Raw genomic sequence first — 20,144 nt, 5'->3', positions numbered from 1 at the left:
CTGGCTCTATAGGTCACCAGTCTCTTTATTTGATCATTTATAGATAATCAGTAATTCATCATAGGTCATTTTAAAATAATAAACAGTTTGCTCTAATGCTAATTATCTTTACTGTTCTATGGATACAAGGCTAAACCTATAAGCTTGCCTGTTAGGGCTGGGCTTCCCAGATGCTTCAAAATTTAAATAAACTGTAATAATTGCCTAATGATTTGATTATTGAAATTTCAATTTCGTAAGAGAATGAGACCATAAGAGGGACAGGACACACTTCTGCTACAGTTTAGTGAGACCCTTTTGGGGAAGGAATAAGCAGAAGTGTTTGTAAGGAGTGGTAAATTCACAAGAGAGTGGCTGTGAATGTTTGTTCAGCAAAATGAAAGTCTGGGAAACATAAAACTATTAGCATAAAGAAGAGAGTAAGGGGATCCTTGGGTGGCTCAGTGGTTTAGCACCTGCCTTCAGCCCAGGGTGTGATTCTGGAGTCCCAGAATCAAGTCCCATGTTGGGGTTCCTGCATGGAGCCTGCTTCTCTCTCTGCCTGTGTCTCTACCTCTCTCTATGTGTGTCTCTCATGAATAAATAAAATCCTAAAAAAAAAAAAGTAAAAAGTATCCATATTATTATTAACTTGAGATATGGATATCATTAATATTTTGTTGTATCTCAACAATGCTTTTTTCTTTGCATATGTGAAAAGAAATATTTTAATCCATATAAATATGTAATTTAACTTTTATAACTTGTCTCTGTTAGCTTCTGAGGTTAGATAAAATGTTTAGGGTTTCAGTCAAATCTTCAATGGGAAAACCTTAAAATAATGTTTCCACTTTTAATTTGATCATGCTTCTGGACTCTTAGGTGTTAGACTGTATGTTTAGAAGCTTATCTCACTGTCAGGGAAAATGAAGAGTTATATTGCTACTCATAAATAATTTTTGTTTCTTCATTTTATCTTAACTACTGTCATCAACTTTGGTGCACATTTGGTCTGGAAATTGATATCTTATTGTGATAACTTCAAATTTCCAATTTGTCTTGTGATCCAGAAGTAAGAGTGAGGTTACTCAATCCCTGTGTTATTTCTTATAAGTGACGAGTAAACGAGTTAACATACATAAAGCACTTGCAACTGGGATGTACACTCAGTAGGGGGCCAGTTACTGTTTTTTTCATTATAATATCAGGAGCAGCTTGTTGCTCAGCACTTTGTGGCTCCTTCTTTTATATTGTTTCTTACTGCCAAAGGCCCTTCTAATACAGAATTTATCTTTTACCATGTATCTAAGATACACAGTATTATGTATACAGTGAACATTTTATTAGCATTATTTAATGAAACATTAGATTTAGAACTTAAGAATAGTGAGGAAAGATTGTTGGTAGAAATCTGTCAAAATGAATAAGCTGCTCCCAAGGGCAATATGGTAAGTATACCAAAGCACTGACCATAACAGAGGCTCAAGAAATCTGTTTGTGAAACCTCAACTCAAATGTCATTATCTATGGAATATCTATGGAAACAAAAAGGACTTACATATGAATTAGAAGTTTATAGTGGATTTCTTTTTTCTCACTTTGTTTGCTTCTTATTTGATATTTCTCTTCTCTGAGAAGTGGTATGAATAGCAATGGATGTGGAGTCAGAGCATCTGAACCACAAGAGGAGGTTCCTCTTCTCCAACTATGTGCATATATCTAGCCCTTAGATTTCTTCGAGTTTCTGTGAGGCTTAAATAAAATAAAATGTATGCCAGAATTGACATAAAATGGAAGCTTGATAAATATTAGTTGGCTGTAAATCTCTGCTCTGGGTACCAGTACAAAATCTCAGGAAAAAAACAACAACAACAACTTTGTATTAGGCATTTCAGTGTCTGTCTTAAAAGTGGAAAAGATTATGTTATATTTTTATATTTACATAACAGGTGGATATTATAGGCTCAGTTTGGACTTTGTTTTACAGAGTCAGTGTATGCAATTCAGTTGCACTAAATCTCTTAGTAAGGATCTTGTGTAAAAAATAAATGGTACAGGTAAATCAACATACTGAGTTTCCTTCTCTCTTTATGGCAGGTTAAAAAAAACCTCTTTCAAATTTGGGTTTACTAAATTGGCCGGCTGTAGATAATTAGGAGGGCACATTTGGTCTGTATTATGTGGGGAGCCTGACTGCCATTAACAAAGAATCCCTAAATCCTACTTCCTTAACATAGTAAGAGTTATTTCTTCTTCATGCAAGAGTCCTACATTTGTGTTTCTGTTGGAGGTCTTATGGACATCTCCTCTCCAACTGGCATCTTAGGCACTGGACTCTTTCCTTTTGTGGTTCTGTCTTCTTTAGGTCCTGGGAGTCCTCTCTAGTCACTCAGCAAATGAGGAAAAAGGAATGTGGAATGTTCTGTGGAAAGCTGATGGCCAGACTGTTAGGAGGAGCATACTTAATTTCCCACATGCTCTGTTGGCCAGAGTTCAGTCACATGTTCCACCTAATTGCAGGAGATCCCAGGAAATGCCAGTAGCAGACCACCTAGTACAAAGAAGGAAATGGGGTTTGGTGAAACATTGTTTTTTTCTGCCACATGATTATAAGATGCCATGAATAGAGTTCTAAATTGAAAAGTTGCAGTCATTGTCAATAGAAATAAGATTGTTTTTCCTGCTCTTTTTTTTTTTTTTTTCACCTAACTGGATTTTCTTTCTTTTAGGTAATGGTTGATGAATCTCTTTTGTCTGATGACCCAGATTCATATCTGACATTGACAGTTGTCCGATCCCCAGGAGGAAAAGGAGCTGTTCGACTTCAGTGGACCATAGATGAGTCAGCTAAAGATGATCTCAGGCCTTTGAATGGGACACTTCTTTTTGATGAGGTACAGTCAGCATCAGGATTCCTGTAGGTTTACTTGAACTTATGTTTGTTTTATTCCATAATATTGCTTATGAGTTCATATGATGGTATTTACTACAGCTGGAATTTTTTTGAAATCATATGCATTTTGTAGGACAATGACACACATACCCCTACATGTCTGAAATCAGATTTAATTCAGACACTGCCTCCATCCCACCATCAAAACTTCCTCTCTCAACATTTCCTGTCCTGACTGAGTACAAAACCAGTCAACCAAGCTGGACATCTGGGTGTCCCCATTTCCACCCATTCTGTAACCCTTGCATATATTTTATCACTGGGCCTGGTCAATTTTCAGACAATGTAGAGGTTATGCTAATTTTTTCCTATTAAAAACTTAAATGAGATTTATGGTCAGAGTTAATTTTTATATAGTAATTTGCTCCAGAGGCAGCTTGTAATTCTAAGGTACAAAAAAGACACACTTTAAAAATGCTTATGAACATAAGGATTATTCCACTAATGAGAAAGTTTGGCACAATCTAGAAAACTTATTATTCCTCTCATTTGATATAGACAGAGTCTCAGAAGACCATTGTATTGCACACACTTCATGATACCATGTTGGAGGAGGACAGGCGTTTCACCATTCAGTTGATATCATTTGATGAAGTAGAAATATCTCCAATAAAAGGTAAGAGAAATTCATATTTTTGGAACTTAAAAAGTAGATACTCAGAAAAAATATAACCAAATAATCAATAGTTAGAAAGTTAGGTTTTATAAATTCCTAAAATATTTGCTATAACATAAAGATGTCATTTTGTACATATATTACAGCCAAAGAAATTTTAAAACTAAAATCTAATACCTGATATTGGTAAAGTCGTATGTCAAAAATTTTATAATACTTAGCTGTGTGATTTTTTTAAAAGATGTTTATTATAGTACTGTTTATAAAATAAAATATGGAAGCTTCCTAAATTGTCCATCAATCAGAGACCTGTTAAATATGACAGGATACCATGTAAGTATTCAAAAGGATATAGTATAAAAAGCCTTAATTATGTTAAAACTTAAAAACAATTAGTCGACAGTAGACTTCATAACATGTTCAGAGTTATCCCATTTTTGTCGTATGCACGTTTTAAATGTGTTTGGAATTATTTACTTGAAATAGTGGGTTTTGATTACCTATATTTTCTACACAAACATATAATGATCACATATTACTTTTATAATAAAATATTATTTTAAAACCTAGCATATTGTGCCTATTTTCAGCCTACTATTCCTATTTTCATCTGAAAGTGATTACTTCAGTATTTTGACATTTTAGAAACGGGTGTTGTAATTCTCATTTGCCTATGGTCTATATGAAAATTTGTTTCTTAGGTCTGGATAAAAAGGATTAATGGTTCTAAAGTGGTTTCATAGTGGTACAAACAATAATACCCATAAAAAAATGCCCAACAACTTTGCTATGAAAGCTTAATGACTGTTACACGCCCCTTTTTTGCCATTAAGAACTCCATTCTACGTGAGGGTGTGTGGCCAAAAAAGCAGAATGCCATGGCCAAAAGATTGTCGGAATTGTAGAGAAAAAATCACTGTATGGTAGTTATTCTTTTTGCATTTTCATCTAGAGAACTTTCTAGCAAACTTGTGAGAGAATCTTCTTCCATACATCTTAAGTTAGCTAAGTTGTCAACACCACATTAAATATCAAGATTGATGACATAGACTAACTAGCATAAGAATATACCCGTGGTTCAGGGTGAATTATATATCGATATAAAAAATTACTAATGTATTTCGAACTGTGACATACTTGGACATGAAAGACCACTGTTGGTTTTATTAATCCACTGCCAAAGAAAGTGAGAGTATGGTAATTCAGTCCTTTGTTTCATGAAACCCTAATACGAGCTTCTGGAAATGATTTTCTTCAAGTTACTGCTAAATTATAATATGAGTACCCACATTACTTGGTATGATTTTTCTTTCCATTAATATTTGACACATTTTTATAAATGCTTATAAGCAAGTAGTAGAGTCAGAAAATTAAAAAGTAAAAAAAAAAAAAAAGAAAATTAAAAAGTACCCAGAAATTCTTACTTTTGCCACATAAACCAGTTGCAGTGAACTGCAAAATGGTTACTGCAGAAGTGGATTAATGCAAATGGTAGAAGAGTATTTGCTTATCATGGGAGTGATAGTCAAATTATTACCCACTCTTTCCTGCCCTCTTTCATTAAAATATGATCTAGGGCAAGTTACTTGCCTCAATGTCTTGAGTGCCTCAGTATGCTTAAATAATTTCATTGATAAAATGAAGATAATGTTAGTACCTAATTTATATCATTGTCATGACAACTCATAAGATTAGCATATGTGAAGTGCTGAGAATTTTGTCAGGCATGTACTAAGTGATTACATGTGTTTGCTACATACATGTTACGTATCAACTTCCAACTTAGGTAGTGCATCAATAATTATTCGGGGAGATAAGGGAACATCAGAAGTTGGGATAGCTCCGTCATCTAGGCATGTCCTCATTGGAGAACCTTCAGGAAAGTATAATGGTACTGCTATCATCAGGTAAGGGCTTCTTGGTTTTTTTTTTTTTTGCTTAGGTGTAGATTTTGAAGTTTTATTTAAATCACTAACATTTTTGTGCCATTAAGTGTGCTGTTCTCATTACATACATATTTTTCAAGCATCATCATTTTATATATTGGTATCATCTTGTGAAAAGTAGAAAAAAATTTTGGCAAAAATTGAAGATATATCCTGACCTTGTCTTGAAGTTAGATCTTAAAGAGTATTTAGGGAATGTTCCTTCAACAAAAATATATTGATCATACAGTTGTGTATTGACCTCTCTTGATAGTAGATCGTGGCCACTTCTTGGGTGATTTGCTCAACCCATGACAAGGAAAACACCTTGAGCGTCAGGAGATCTGATGCTTTTGGCCTTGGTCTGTCACTTACCATGTAAAATAAGAGAGTTCCTTCATCTCCATAAGCTTGTGTCTTAGCTACAAAATCATTCCATTGAAAATCCTCTGGATCAAACATTTTATGATTCTAAGTTCTCTAAAATTAGGGCCTATTGTATAACTAAAGTAATATGACCATAGGCAATTTTGTTTAATACAAATTTTCTCATGAAAAGTGGGACAACTGTCAATGAAGTCACTGAAATTGAGTTAATGTTTTATCTTTTTGGTAGTTTTCTGTTAGTGTTGTGTGTATGAAGTGAGAACTGTATAAGGCTTTTTTAGAGAACTGTAGAAGGCTTTTCATATTTTGCACCTTGTATATTAAGTGAAAAGTTTATAAAAATTTTTTTAGAGAACTGTATAAGGCTTTTCATATTTTGCACCTTGTGTATTAAGTGAAAAGTTTATAAATATTTTTTTAAATCCATTTAAATCTTACACTTTTAATGGTTAGGTTTTGCCAGTATCGTCAAAGCTCAGTAAAATATTCCTATCCTGCAAGTATAAAGCTTTCATTTGGTTTATAGTTGATAGATAAGGCTATATAATGCATAATGTTCTTGAAATAATGAAAATTGTTGAAAGACAGAAAATGTTTAGGAAAAATTACTTCAACAAAAATGTACTGCTTATCCATTTGTGTATTATAGCCTCATTCGTGGCTCAGCCATTTGGGGGGAAGTCACAGTGTACTGGAGGGTATTCCCTCCTTCTGTGGGAGAATTTGCTGAAATATCAGGAAAACTGACGATGCGAGATGGACAGTCTGCAGCAGTTGTAATAATACAGGTATCAATATGACTTCTTTCTGCTATGCCCCTCGTTGTGTGTGTGTGTGTGTGTCGGGGGGTGGGTTGTGGTTGGGGGTGGTTGGTATCTCTGAGTTTGTTGTTGCTGTTGACATCACAGGTGTTTGTCTCTGAATGTTATGGATCCTGCTATTAATGGCTCTTATTGTCCTTAGGCTTTGAATGATGATATTCCTGAGGAGAAGAGCTTTTATGAGTTTCAGCTTACTGGAATCAGTGAAGGGGGATTACTGAGTGAATCCAGTAGTACTGCCAATATCACAGTGGCGGCCAGTGACTTTCCCTATGGCCAATTCTCCTTTACACAGGAGCAACTTCGAGTATCAGAAGAAACCCAAAGGGTAGAGTATAAAATGCTTAAAATCTTAAATATCATATTTGCTCTTTATTTTGCACGTGATCCTTTTTTTTTTTTTTTGCAAAGCTGGATTAAGCTCTAATTTAAATATGAAGACTTAATGTAGCAAGATAGGTTGTGAGTGATCTTTAAAAAGTGTTTCCTTGTTCATATTACAGAGTTTTCACAAACTGTTGGATTTGCTGCTAGCATCATTATTTTAACACATGCTTTATAAGCTTTTATCAATTTCTATATGAACATAACCCTGGTTATGAATCTTTAGTTAGAATCTTTAGTTAAAAACAATAAAAATTAAATATCCAAATCAAATAAAAACTGCTTCTTGCATAGGTGAACATCACAGTCATCCGTTCAGGTGGATCATTTGGCCCCGTGAGACTCTGGTATGAGACCGTGAGTGGAACAGCAGAGGCAGGCTTGGATTTTATCCCTGCGGCGGGGCAGCTCCTCTTTGAAGCAAGGGAGATGGCGAAAAGTGTGCACATTGCAATACTTGATGATGGTCTTCCTGAAGGCCCAGAGGAATTTTCTCTAGTAATTAAAAAGGTGGAACTCCTGGGAAGGTAAAGTTAAAAAAGAAAATTAGGAAAAACAAAACAAAAATAGACTGAGAGAGAGAGAGAATGTGTTGTATAGGAAACTTGCTCTTTTTCAGATTTATGTGACAGTGGGACAGGGTGTAGTAGGGAAATCATGACAAAGACTGTTAATTTTGCCAAGTTCTAAAATTTCAGTTTTTCTTGAAAGTTGAAAGTATGTTGTTTTTATTATGAGAATTCACTCAGATTAGTAAGAGAATTGAACATGGTATGGGCTTGTGATAATTTGGTAGGGACTTGGAGGTCAAAGTTCAGCTAGCATGGTGGAATTTACTTTCCCTTCCATTTGTCTCTACACCTGAGGGCTGAGTGCGAAATTTCTTTCCTTGGTGTCTCTGAAAGCCATGCTGTCTTCTGTGGGGGTTGAGGTGGATGCTTGCCCTTTGGCAGTTTTCAAGTGGAGAAAAATGTGAGTCAAAGTTAGTCAGCTATTATTGTGCATCATGTTTTTATCAAAGATCAAGAATTAATCATATTGAGGCTGTCTGGCTGTCTTATTCCCTAATTTAGGGGGAGCAGACTTGATTAACAAGGGTGGGAAACACCTGAAGCATGCTGAAATACCCATGAGTTGAGTAGCCCAAGGAGCACCTCTGGTTTTTTTTGTTTTGTTTTGTTTTCAAGGATCAAAATTGAATTATTTTATTAGAAGACTTGAGGAGTCAAAGCTGAGGATTTCTTTTTTTTTTTAAATTGGATTTCAATTTGCCAACATAGAGCATAACACCCAGGAGCACCTCTGTTCTGACAGATTATACAAAACCTTCAACTAGAATAATGTTTGCATTTATATAAGTCTTAAAGGAATTTTTCTTGCACATGAAAATGATTTTGCATCTGTTTTAGTTAGAAAAAACTTTGAAGGCTAAACTATTTTATTGAGTGATTTAGGTAGAAAATATATTATTCCATGTGGAAAACATATTGTAGGTTTGTGTACACTTCAAATCTTAAATTTCCCAGAAATGATTCTGTTTCTGGCAATAGGAATGATTTTTTTTTTCCCCTGGGAAAATACCTTTATTTTCTTCTGGAGTGTGGGCAGATGTCTAACTAATCTCAGAACTTCTGGACTTGCTTCTTGGTGTTGCAGCCTTCATGACCAGGAGCACGTTGAAGCTCACAGTCTTGCTCAGGGGCCAGCACTTGCCCACTGTGGCAGTGTCACCGATCTGGACATCCCTGATGCAGGGGGACAGGTGCACAGATATCTTCTTGTGGCATTTCTCAAAGTGGTTGTGCTTTTGTTGTAGTGGAGGTAGTCTCTGTGGATGACAGTGGTCCTCCGCATCTTCATCTTGGTCACCACACCAGCAGAATCCACCCGCAGATGGATACATTATCAGCATAGGGGCCCTCGGGTCAATATAGGTGCCCTCCATGGCCTTCTTGGGCATCTTGAAGTCCAGACTGATGTTTTTGTAGTATAGTGGGAGTGTCCCCTTACCAGTTTCTCCAAGCAGGACCTCTGCTTATTTTGAAAGAAGGTTGCCTGGTTTTGGTTAGGCACATTCAGTCTGAATGGCTGCCATCTTCCCAGCCAGCTGAGAAAAGGAAAACTGGCATTGGGAATGAATTTGAACTTGTATTCAGTGTGTTAAAATTTGAGCTGATCATGGACTATTTTAATGAGGTAAGTGAAATTTAGTCATTAGTTCCTTAAGTGTGAGAGACCATCTGTGTTATTGACCAACTAGGACTTGGAGATTTTGTCCTCCGTGCTACCCTTTTAAAAAATGATTTCTACTTGTTTAATTCTGAAAAAAACAAGTTTTTCCTTCTAGGTAAATTTCTAGCCTTCCTTTGATTTGGAAAAGGAAAGTAATATAATCTAATTTTGCCTAGCTGCTAGAAAATTCACTGCTTTCATATTAAGGTAATCAGCTAATCTACAGTCCATCTCAGGCAACTGTTAACATTTACTCTTATCATTTAATATTTTAATCCCCGGGGCACCTGGGTGGCTCAGTGGTTGAGCGTCTGCCTTTGGCTCAGGTGGTGACCCAGGGTCCTGGGATCTAGTCCTTCATCAGGCTTCCCGGAGGGAGTCTGCTTCTGCCTCTGCCCATGTCTCTGCCTCTCTGTCTGTGTCTCTACTGAGTGAATAAATTAAGAATCTTTAAAAAAATGTATTTTAATCCCCATTTTTTTGTTTTTGCCTTATATATTGCCTGATTAACTAGCTTTCAACCTTTTGAAAGTAGCATAAAAATACCAGGTAAATAGAACTTGAGAATTGAAGAAAAGACTCAATAAAATGGTTTACTGCCATTTTTCAGTTTCAGGAATTAAAGTGATACAGAACTCTGAAAGTCAAAACTTTTCTTCAGTTAGAATAATATCAATAAAAAAAGTGACTTCCTTAGCAGAAACATGTCATTACCCAAGTAAACTACCATCTGTATTAAAGAATAGAGGTATTGACTGTAATTGGTGTCCACAGAAATATTTTCTTGGAGCTTGAAATTTCTGTAGTGGCATGACATCCGTTTTCTTTTCTTTTTTTCTTTAAAGTAACTCTTCCAGCCTGACGCTGTGCTTTCCTGACTCTGAGTGCACTACAGCCTCATGTACATCTCCTTCCTTGGCCTGTCACTGTCGGATGAGTGTAGCAGTGCATTCCTAGCCCAGAGGTTCATTTTACAACTTTTCCCCAATTTCCTGATAGTCTTATTATCTTCCCATTGCCTAAGTTTAATAACCTAATTTTGGTTTTGGTTTCATGCAGGCAGTGATAATTGGGAGCGGCACAGAAGTCTATTTTAGACATCATTTCAGGAAAAAAAGTATATTTTAGTGTTGGAGTTCTTTAAAATATTAAAATGCTTAATAGGACTAAGTTATAGGAGCCAAGAAGACCCTTTAGTTCATACTCAGCAATTATGTGATCATTTTATTTTCTTTTATTGTTATTTTTTCATGACTTTGCAAGCGGGTATGATTTTACTATCCAAGAGAATGGTCTTCAGGTAGATCAGCCTCCTGAGATAGGAAACGTCTCCATTGTCCGAATTATAATAATGAAAAATGATAATGCAGAGGGCATCATTGAATTTGACCCAAAGTATACTGCCTTTGAAGGTAAGTTCAGTAATCTTATAAATTTACCACTACTTTCTGAATTACAAAATACCTGAACATGACACTGTCAGTTTGAATCCCCATGTGTAAATTTTATCAGTTTGCTGTGTGTGTGCATGCATGCATGTGTATACGCATACATGTACACCTTCATATACATTTATGTATGCATTTATATATTTATTTTTTAAAATCTATTTTGAGTTGCCCTTGAGCAGTGTTGAACCCCACTTGTGTATGGCAAAACTGAATGGTAAGGAACAAGGCTTTAGAAAAACTATTTAATCTTAGGATTTTTGAAATCCTAAGATTTCAATATCTTATTGAAATATAAATCTTTTTTTAATAATAAATTTATTTTTTATTGGTGTTCAATTTACCAACATACAGAATAACACCCAGTGCTCATCCCGTCAAGTGCCCCCCTCAGTGCCCATCACCCATTCACCCCACCCCCCGCCCTCCTCCCCTTCCATCACCCCTAGTTCGTTTCCCAGAGTTAGGAGTCTTTATGCTCTGTCTCCCTTTCTGGTATTTCCCACACATTTCTTCTCCCTTCCCTTATATTCCCTTTCACTATTATTTATATTCCCCAAATGAATGAGAACATACACTGTTTGTCCTTCTCCGATTGACTTATTTCACTCAGCATAATACCCTCCAGTTCCATCCACGTGGAAGCAAATGGTGGGTATTTGTCATTTCTAATAGCTGAGTAATATTCCATTGTATACATAAACCACATCTTCTTTATCCATTCATCTTTCGATGGACACCGAGGCTCCTTCCACAGTTTGGCTATTGTGGACATTGCTGCTATAAACATCGGGGTGCAGGTGTTTGAAATATAAATCTTAAGATTTATATTTCAGACATCTTTATGAATCTTTCTCATTTATGAAATAATTTCCTTTGTGACTAGAAATCAGTGAATATTCACTACCTAATGAATAATCACCTTTAAAATTACTGTTTTACTGGACTGCAGATGCAGGTGGTGTCTGGGCAGCTACTCATACTTTCCTGTGACAGTTCCTAATAGCAGCTGCCTACTGTTCTTTGTCCTCTCCTCCTGTAGAAACAGAATGCAGAAACTATGCCTCTATGTAACAGAGCTGGTTGCTTTTCAGATTTTATTCAGAGGCATATTACTTTCAAAATAAACATATTCTTTTCTTGCTGCAATTAGTTTATTGACTTCATTGACTCGATCAAATTCATTGTTTTCTAGCCATTTTTAAGTTCATCAGAAATCACTTTGAAATTGATTAATACTGACTTTACGAATAAAGTCATGGAAGATATCACCATTTTTGTGAACCTCAGTTACAGCTAGTAAAAGTCATGCTGCATTTTGTATAGCAAGTAATACATAAATGACTTAGAATTTTTTTTCTATTCACTGATTTCTGTTTGATTCATTGTCTTTGGGGGGATTTGGAGCAATGCATATTTATAATTATAATTAAATTCAATATTATTTAGCCATAGCTAATATGAACTGTTGTCTAATATGAGCATAGCTAATGTAAACTATTAAGTGATATTTTAATTTGCAGAGGTTAACATGGCTTAAGAGGAAAATAAATTTTTGGAAAGAATTTTTAAGTTGAAATTAGACATTGAGGATACATTTTCAGATTCTCAAATTTCACAGGAACTTAAAATATAATAAAATTGTATTTTTATTTGGATTTTTAAAACATTCATATGATTTAATTAACATGAATGTCAATTATTTACATTTTGTATGTTTCAACTAAATGTAAAAGCGATCCAGAACACTTTCCTTTGAGTACACATATTTTAAGTGTTTTTCATATTCATCTAGCATTATCTTGGAAAGCAAGGATCATTTATTTGTATGCAGCACACAGAGGAAGTATACCTATGCTAATGATTAAATAGGTTATTTGAGTTCTAACTTATACTACTCACTATAACTTTCAACTTATGGCAAATTATATTTCTCATAAAAAATAAGTCTTGAAAATTTCACTATTTTTTAAAAGATTTATTTATTTGAGAGAGAGAGACAGAGAGAGAGAGAGTGGTGTGTGTCTCCAGCTGGTGGGGAGGGGCAGAGGGAAAAAGAGAGAATCTCAAACAGACTTCACACAGAGCAGGGAGCCTGACACAGGTCTAGATCTTACTACCTTGAGATCATGCCTGAGTCGAAACCAAGAGTCGGATGCTTAACTGCCTGAGCCACCCAGGTGCCACTTAATATTTTTTAAAGTGATAAACGAACTCTTGGAAAAAAAAAAAGAGAGAGCTTGCATTGTACTGTTATTTTTAGTCACTGTGTTTAATTTGACTGAATCTTGTAAAAGCTGGTTGCTTTGTCCGGCATACCAATTAGTTGCGTGTTCCTGCTACAGTGGAAGAAGATGTTGGAATGATCATGATTCCAGTGGTGAGGCTGCATGGAGCTTATGGCCCAGTGACTGCTGATTTCATCTCTCAGAGCTCCTCTGCAGTTCCTGGCGGTGTTGATTATATCCTGCATGGCAGCTCAGTCACCTTTCAGCATGGGCAGAACTTAAGTTTTATAAATGTCTCCATCATTGATGATAGTGAAAGGTAATACTATTTAGTAATGCTGAAAATAATATGGGCATCTGTAGGGCATGATTACTGTGTTCTAATCCTTACTTACGTTTTGCACTGATAATAGAATATTCCCACTGAGAAACAAGTGAGGAACTTTTGGGGGGTCCTTGGGGTAGGAAAGAACGGATTAGGAGAACATTGGGATTTTATGTTCACTTTTTCATACAGAGGGAAATAATAACTTTTGCTCTTTTATATTTGAAGAGTCTAATCAGAATGTAGAAGCATCCTGCAGTTCACTTCCTTAATGCATTAAGCAATTCAAAAGAGAGGAAGAAAGTCTAATAACTATTGCAGGTTATATAGTATTAAAGTTGATCATTTGTGCTTTTTAGCTGAACACCCTCTTCTTACCATTTGGTGTATGAATGCAGTGTCTTGAATATGTATGACCAATTTAGAAAATGACTAGTTATTTGGGTTTTAGAAGCATTTTAATATGTTTAGACTCACAGAATTCCTCCTCCTTGCTATGCAGTGAATTTCCAGAGCCCATTGAAATTTTGCTCGTTGGAGCTACTGGCGGAGCGGTCCTTGGGCGCCACCTAGTGAGCAGAATAACGATTGCCAAGAGTGACTCTCCCTTTGGCGTTGTAAGATTTCTTAACCAAAGCAAAATTTCTGTTCCTAATCCCAATTCCACAATGATTTTATCCTTGCTGCTGGAGCGGACTGGAGGACTCTTGGGAGAAATTCAGGTAGAGTTATTCTTCCCATGTTTTTAAAAATAATTTTGATGGCTTGAATATGGAGTTGGATTTTCTTACTCTTCAAATAAATCCATTTACTTATTCACAATCAGTAATATTTATTAATTACCCATTAGGTGTTAAGTGGCTCCAGTCCTATGAACTACATAAAAATATATAAGGCATAGCTGTTATCAGGAACTCTTGAGAGCAAGTTAGAAATGAAATGAAGAATTCTGATAAAATGCATTAGGTCAAGTATTTATTGAGTGCTTTCCATGTTCCAGATCCTCTTCTGGGCACTAGAATATGCTGGTGAATAAGACAGACCTCATCTCTATTCTCTTAGATTTTTCAGAACAATAAACAGATAAATAAAAAAATATATGTGATGACACTTAAGTGCTCTGCAGGGATGTAAAATTGAGAGACACAATCTGAGTGACCTGCTGACTACTCTAGATTATATGGTGATATTGTGATATTTAAGCTGAAAGCTTGATACTGAGAGATGGTCATGTAATTGTTAGAGGGATGAGCCTTTTGGCAGAAAGAATAGCCATGTGTATCTACAAGCCTGGCATGTTTGAGGTGTGGAGGGTTGCATGTGGTAGAGGACTTGGAGGGGAGGGCACAGGATAGATCAGAGAGGTCAGTAGGTGTTTGATCATAGAGACTTTCCCAAACCAAATTAAAGAAGTGCTCGCTTTGGCAGCACATAATACCAAACCAGATTAAAGGGCATTCTAAGTGCAAATAGGATTCCATTAGAGAGTTTGAAGCAGGGGAATGGTGTTGATGTCACTGGGTTGCCATTTTAAGTAGCTCACTTATGACTGCTGTGGGGGAAATGGAATATCGAGAAGCCAGATTAGAAGCTGGGGGGCAACTAGGAGGGTCTTGCCCTCTGTCATCCAAGGCACAGCTGACAGTGGCTCACATGTGTGGAAATGGGATGGGGAGAAGTGAATAGACATTGAGCATGTTTTGGAGGAAAAATTGGGCTAGTGGAGGTCGAGGGAAAGAGGAATCAGGAATATCTGCCAAAATTTTAGTTGAGCAACTGAGTAAATTATAGTGCCCTTTACTGAGACCTGCAGAAGCTTGGGGGAGGGGATCCCTGGGTGGCGCAGCGGTTTGGCGCCTGCCTTTGGTCCAGGGCGCGATCCTGGAGACCCGGGATCGAATCCCACGTCGGGCTCCCGGTGCATGGAGCCTGCTTCTCCCTCTGCCTGTGTCTCTGCCTCTCTCTCTCTCACTGTGTGCCTATCATAAATAAATAAATAAATAAATAAATAAATAAATAAATAAATAAATAAATAAAGCCTGCTTCTCCCTCTGCCTGTGTCTCTGCCTCTCTCTCTCTCTCACTGTGTGCCTATCATAAATAAATAAATAAATAATAAATAAATAAATAAATAAATAAATAAATAAATAGATAGAAGCTTGGGGGAGAATCAGGATTTCTGTTCGGTCTTGTTAATTTGAGATGGCTACTGGACATCCCAGTGGAGGGCTGAGTGCATGGGGGAATGTGTGAGGATGGGTTGTGGGGAGGTCAGAAGCTGCTGACACATGTGGAGGCATTTGAAACTATGTGGCTGAAGGAGTGGTGATAAGGGGTGTGAGAGATACAGCCTGAAGTCCTGGGCTGCCAGCATTTAACTATCTGAGGAAGGAGAGCTAGCAAAGAAAATTGAGATGTAAAGGCAAAAGGGAAGGTGTACAGAGGCCATGAAAGGTAGGATGCTGTGTTTCAAGAAAGAGGAAGTGATCAGCTATCCTCAATGCTGATGAAAGATAAAAGAAGCAAAGCAAAATCCCCAGTTTTCTTTCCTTGTGGATATGAAAAGTGTATAATTTTATATTATAGAAATATTTAAAATGCATTTATTGTAAAATTTTGTTTCTTATAACAATTTATAAAAACTTATGTTCATCTTGCTCTAAGAGTTTATTTAAGTATATTTAGAAGAAAGTGCACACCCAGCAGATTTTTCATGTGGTTTTATTGTCTTACGCAAATAGTTTTTGATTGACAGAGCCTGTGCATACAGCAAGACAGTGTTGTACTCATTTTTTAAGTTTGTATTTCTCTAATATATGTATATTTAAAATATGTGCTTTTACATTTTTATTTTCCTGTGTGGTGACAAATTACCATGTATTCATACGTTTCTTATTATCCATGAAAACTGATATCCTGTAAGTATGTAGTTTATATTTGCAAATATTCATATTTTTAAGAAGATGAGGAATTCACTGGCAATATCTTACAATAGTTTTCATGTGTATATATATGTATATATATATATTTTTAATACTACATATCCTACAAAGTAATTCTTTGTTTAAAATTGATTATTTCTGAGGCACCTCCCTGGCTCCTTCAGTAGAGTCTGCAGCTCTTGGTCTTGGGGTGGTGTGTTTGAGCCTCACATTGGGTATAAAGATTACTTTTAAAAAATTTTAAATAGATGGATAGATAGATGATAAAAATAAAATAAAATTGATTACCTCTATTAAAAATACAAACACCCTGCAGGTGAACTGGGTGATATTAGGACCCAATTCTCAGGAAGCCTTACCACCACAGAACAGAGACATTGCAGACCCAGTGAGTGGGTCCTTCTATTTTGGAGAGGGAGAAGGTGGTGTGAGAACCATCACTCTGACAATCTATCCTCATGAAGACATTGAAGTTGAAGAGATTTTCATTATTAAACTTGACCTTGTGAAAGGAGAAGCTAAATTAGACTCCAGAGCTAAAGATATTACAATAACAGTAAGTCTAACTTTATTTTTTGCACAAAATTTTAGAGTAATGGATTTATCAGAAGATGCATTTTACATTTGTTGAAACTCCTTGGGCTTATGATGAATTGAAAGTTATAAAACCAAATGAATCATAATAATTCCTATGGGCCAGACTTTCTGGTTATTATGTTAGTTTATTATATAGCCTGATTTTTGGTGATTACTCTTCAAAGGACTTTCATATAGTGATAAATACTTATTTTCCACTCTGAGAAAATCTGGTGTTTGGGGAATATTTTCACACTGTCAGAAGTTATTTGTTATATCATCCTAAACATCAGACATCTTTGCCATGAAAGTGCATAAAAGTTACTAACTCAGTCACAAGTCAGATTGTTGGAAAGAAGAATGGTATTTGTTCAATTCACACAGTGATGTGTTGGGTCAAATCTGAATCGAGCATATTTGCTATGAATGAACCATTCAGTCCATCAGGGGTAGGAAGTGTCGGGTATCAGAGCTACTGAAAACAATGCAGAGAAGTGCTCTTTTTTTTTTAAGTTTGGAAAATATTCTAGTTTGGGAAGAGGGAGAAAGGGAAAGTTTGATTTTAAAAACTTGGCTCACATGTGTATGATGGTCAACAAGTCCAAAATCCACAGCACAGGCTACTAAGCAGGATGGTCAGGAAAGACTTGCTGTCGTGATCATGAGTTTGGATTTTGGGGAATAGGCTGGAAGACCGGAAACTCCGGCAGGATTCCTAAATTGTAGTCTTGAGGCAGAATTCCTTTTTCTCTGGAATTTCTTTTCTTTTCACTAAGGGAAACCTTAGTGTTTGCTCGTAAGGCCTTCAAGTTACTGGCTGAGGCTGACTCACAGTAGCAAGGGTAATCTCTTTTACTTAAAGTCAAAAGACTGTAAGTATTAATCACATCTACAAAGTACTTTCACAATGACAAGTGTTTTACTAAACAATTAGCTCTGGTTATGTGAAGGAAACATGAAGCAAATCAAGCCAAATTCAGGCAGTGACGTATTATCCTTTTGAGACCCTACAAATTAGTTTTCCAGACACTCCTTTTGTCCTTGGGGAATAAGAACCTACTTGTTTTAGATGACAGTCGGTGTACTAAAGAAGCTTTTGAAAAATCAGGTAGCTAGGCAGATGAAATTCAAGTATTATTCCCGTGTTTCTTTCATTTCTTCAGCTTATCTGTCTATTGATTTGTTGGGTAATGTAATTTCATTTATAGTTGTTATACACATTATTCACTCTGTTGTCTCTATTTTTAGATACAGAAGTTTGGTGATCCAAATGGGGTTGTTCAGTTTGCTCCTGAGTCTTTATCTGAGAAGATCTATTCAGAGCCATTGGCTCTGGAAGGGCCCCTGATTATTACTTTCTTTGTCAAAAGAGTCAAGGGCATTTTTGGAGAAATTACGGTAACGTGTTTCATTTGATTTTTAAGTAGTGTAACAATTTGCCTAACAAATGTGGTTGTGAAGGACAGAGAACTGTGTTCTGGTAAAAGTTTTGGAAGTGACATGAGTGAGTTGCAGACAGGTTGAGAAGATTCATTTCAGTACCTTTGGGTTCTCCAGACAACACAAACCTCTCTTTCTAGATTCAGTTACACTTAAGAGTGAAAAGATCTTCCTCACAGTTAATCATGAAGAGTATATGACTGAACTATTTTGTATTTCCTTGTTTGCTATAACATTTAACTTTTCCTCCTTCAGTCCCTCAATGATTTTTGTAAATTGCTTAATATCTTCCTCAGGGCTTTATTTTCTCAGTATAGATTTATTGGTTTACCAGCTGTTTTTTAGCAGGTTGCATTTGCGTGTATATTGACATAGAATGTTTGGAAATGTTTTTGTAAATCATTGAGATATCTGTCTGACAGATCAAGGTTATTTGTTTGCTGGCAGAAATATATCTTTATGGATTACAAAATATCTTCATGGATTTAACCCTTTTCCTGTATTGTAGATTAACTGATACTTCCTCAGTGGAAGCTTTTTGGTTAGGAGCCCAAAAATTCTTGGAAAATAATTTTTTAATTCTTGAAATCTTGTTGATACTCCCTTTTTGTTAAAAGGAAACAAAAACAAATTACAATATAAAGCATCAGATTATCTACTCACTTTTTACCTTCAAGTATTGTCTGTGGTTCAGATACCTATCAAATATGTATTCGGACCTTTTGAAGGTATTTGTGGAACTGCCTTTTTTTTTTAAAGATTTTTAAAATTAATTTATTCATGAGAGGCACAGAGAGAGAGAGAGAGAGAGGCAGAAATACAGGCAGAGGGAGAAGCACGCTCTCTATGGGGAGCCTGATGTGGGACTGATCCCTGGACCTGGGAGCACGCCCTGAACCAAAGCCAGATGCTCAATAGCTGAGCCATCCAGGCATCCCTGGAACTGCCATTCTAAAGTTAATTTTGCTTTGCTTTATCTCTTCAAAGTATGCTATTATTTCAGAAGTAGGTGAAGTGAGATTTTGTAATCTATTGTCCTACAAATTGCATACATTAGCCTGAAAGAGTTCATATACTTTTGTGATGCTAATGTCATTCCTGCATACTTTCTAAACTATTTGGGGCTTTGAATATAATGACAATTAGAATTTATTTTTTGTATATTATAGAGGAAAAATAAAGGATTTTGATTCAATATAATGAATTATGTGACTTTGTTGGATTTTTTTCCTTTTATTTTAGGTTTACTGGGAAATAAGCAGTGAGTTCAATATTACAGGAGACTTTCTTTCAACAAAAGGATTTTTCACTATTGCTGATGGAGAGAGTGAAATGAGCTTTGATGTTCATTTGCTACCAGACGACACACCTGAGATAGAAGAAGATTATGTGATCCGGCTTGTTTCTGTAGAGGGAGGAGCAGAACTCGATCCAGAACAGTGCATCACACGGTTTTCTGTTTCTGCAAATGATGACCCACATGGAGTATTTGCTCTGTATTCAGATTACCAGTCAATCTTTATTGGGCAAAACCTTAGTAGATTTATCCAAATTAATATAACCCGGCTTGCTGGAACATTTGGAGATGTTGCTGTTGGATTTCGAATCTCATCTGACCAAAAGGAGCAGCCAGTTGTTACTGAAAATGCAGAGAGGCAACTGGTAGTCAAAGATGGTGCCAGATACAAAGTGGACATGGTGCCAGTGAGGAGTCAGGTTTGTATCATTTCTTCTGTCTCCTGATCATTCCAACAAAACTCCTTCATGATCAGCTTATATTCTTACTGAGATATTTAAATGTAATCATAGAAATGCATAATAATTATTGGATGATACATGTGCAGATTATAAATGAGTTAAGTATATTCCCATTTAGAGATAACATATT

The 20,144-nt window shown here is 36.1% G+C and overlaps 1 protein-coding gene across 1 annotated transcript in view; it reads left to right on the top strand.

The window, feature by feature from the left end:
- Positions 1-20,144, top strand: part of ADGRV1 (adhesion G protein-coupled receptor V1) — a 521,868-nt gene that overhangs the window by 167,505 nt on the left and 334,219 nt on the right. The window contains exons 59-70 of the mRNA XM_077865031.1: positions 2,709-2,873; positions 3,431-3,548; positions 5,335-5,455; positions 6,510-6,648; positions 6,824-7,009; positions 7,360-7,592; positions 10,561-10,709; positions 13,091-13,292; positions 13,801-14,020; positions 16,557-16,796; positions 18,065-18,214; positions 19,499-19,972. Coding sequence (XP_077721157.1) covers positions 2,709-2,873; positions 3,431-3,548; positions 5,335-5,455; positions 6,510-6,648; positions 6,824-7,009; positions 7,360-7,592; positions 10,561-10,709; positions 13,091-13,292; positions 13,801-14,020; positions 16,557-16,796; positions 18,065-18,214; positions 19,499-19,972 — 2,397 coding nt within the window. The remainder of the gene's footprint in view (positions 1-2,708; positions 2,874-3,430; positions 3,549-5,334; positions 5,456-6,509; positions 6,649-6,823; positions 7,010-7,359; positions 7,593-10,560; positions 10,710-13,090; positions 13,293-13,800; positions 14,021-16,556; positions 16,797-18,064; positions 18,215-19,498; positions 19,973-20,144) is intronic.

Source organism: Canis aureus, chromosome 2, assembly GCF_053574225.1.
Source record: "Canis aureus isolate CA01 chromosome 2, VMU_Caureus_v.1.0, whole genome shotgun sequence".
NCBI classification, from domain to species: Eukaryota; Metazoa; Chordata; class Mammalia; order Carnivora; family Canidae; genus Canis; species Canis aureus.
This window is presented reverse-complemented; position numbering and strand designations above follow the sequence as displayed.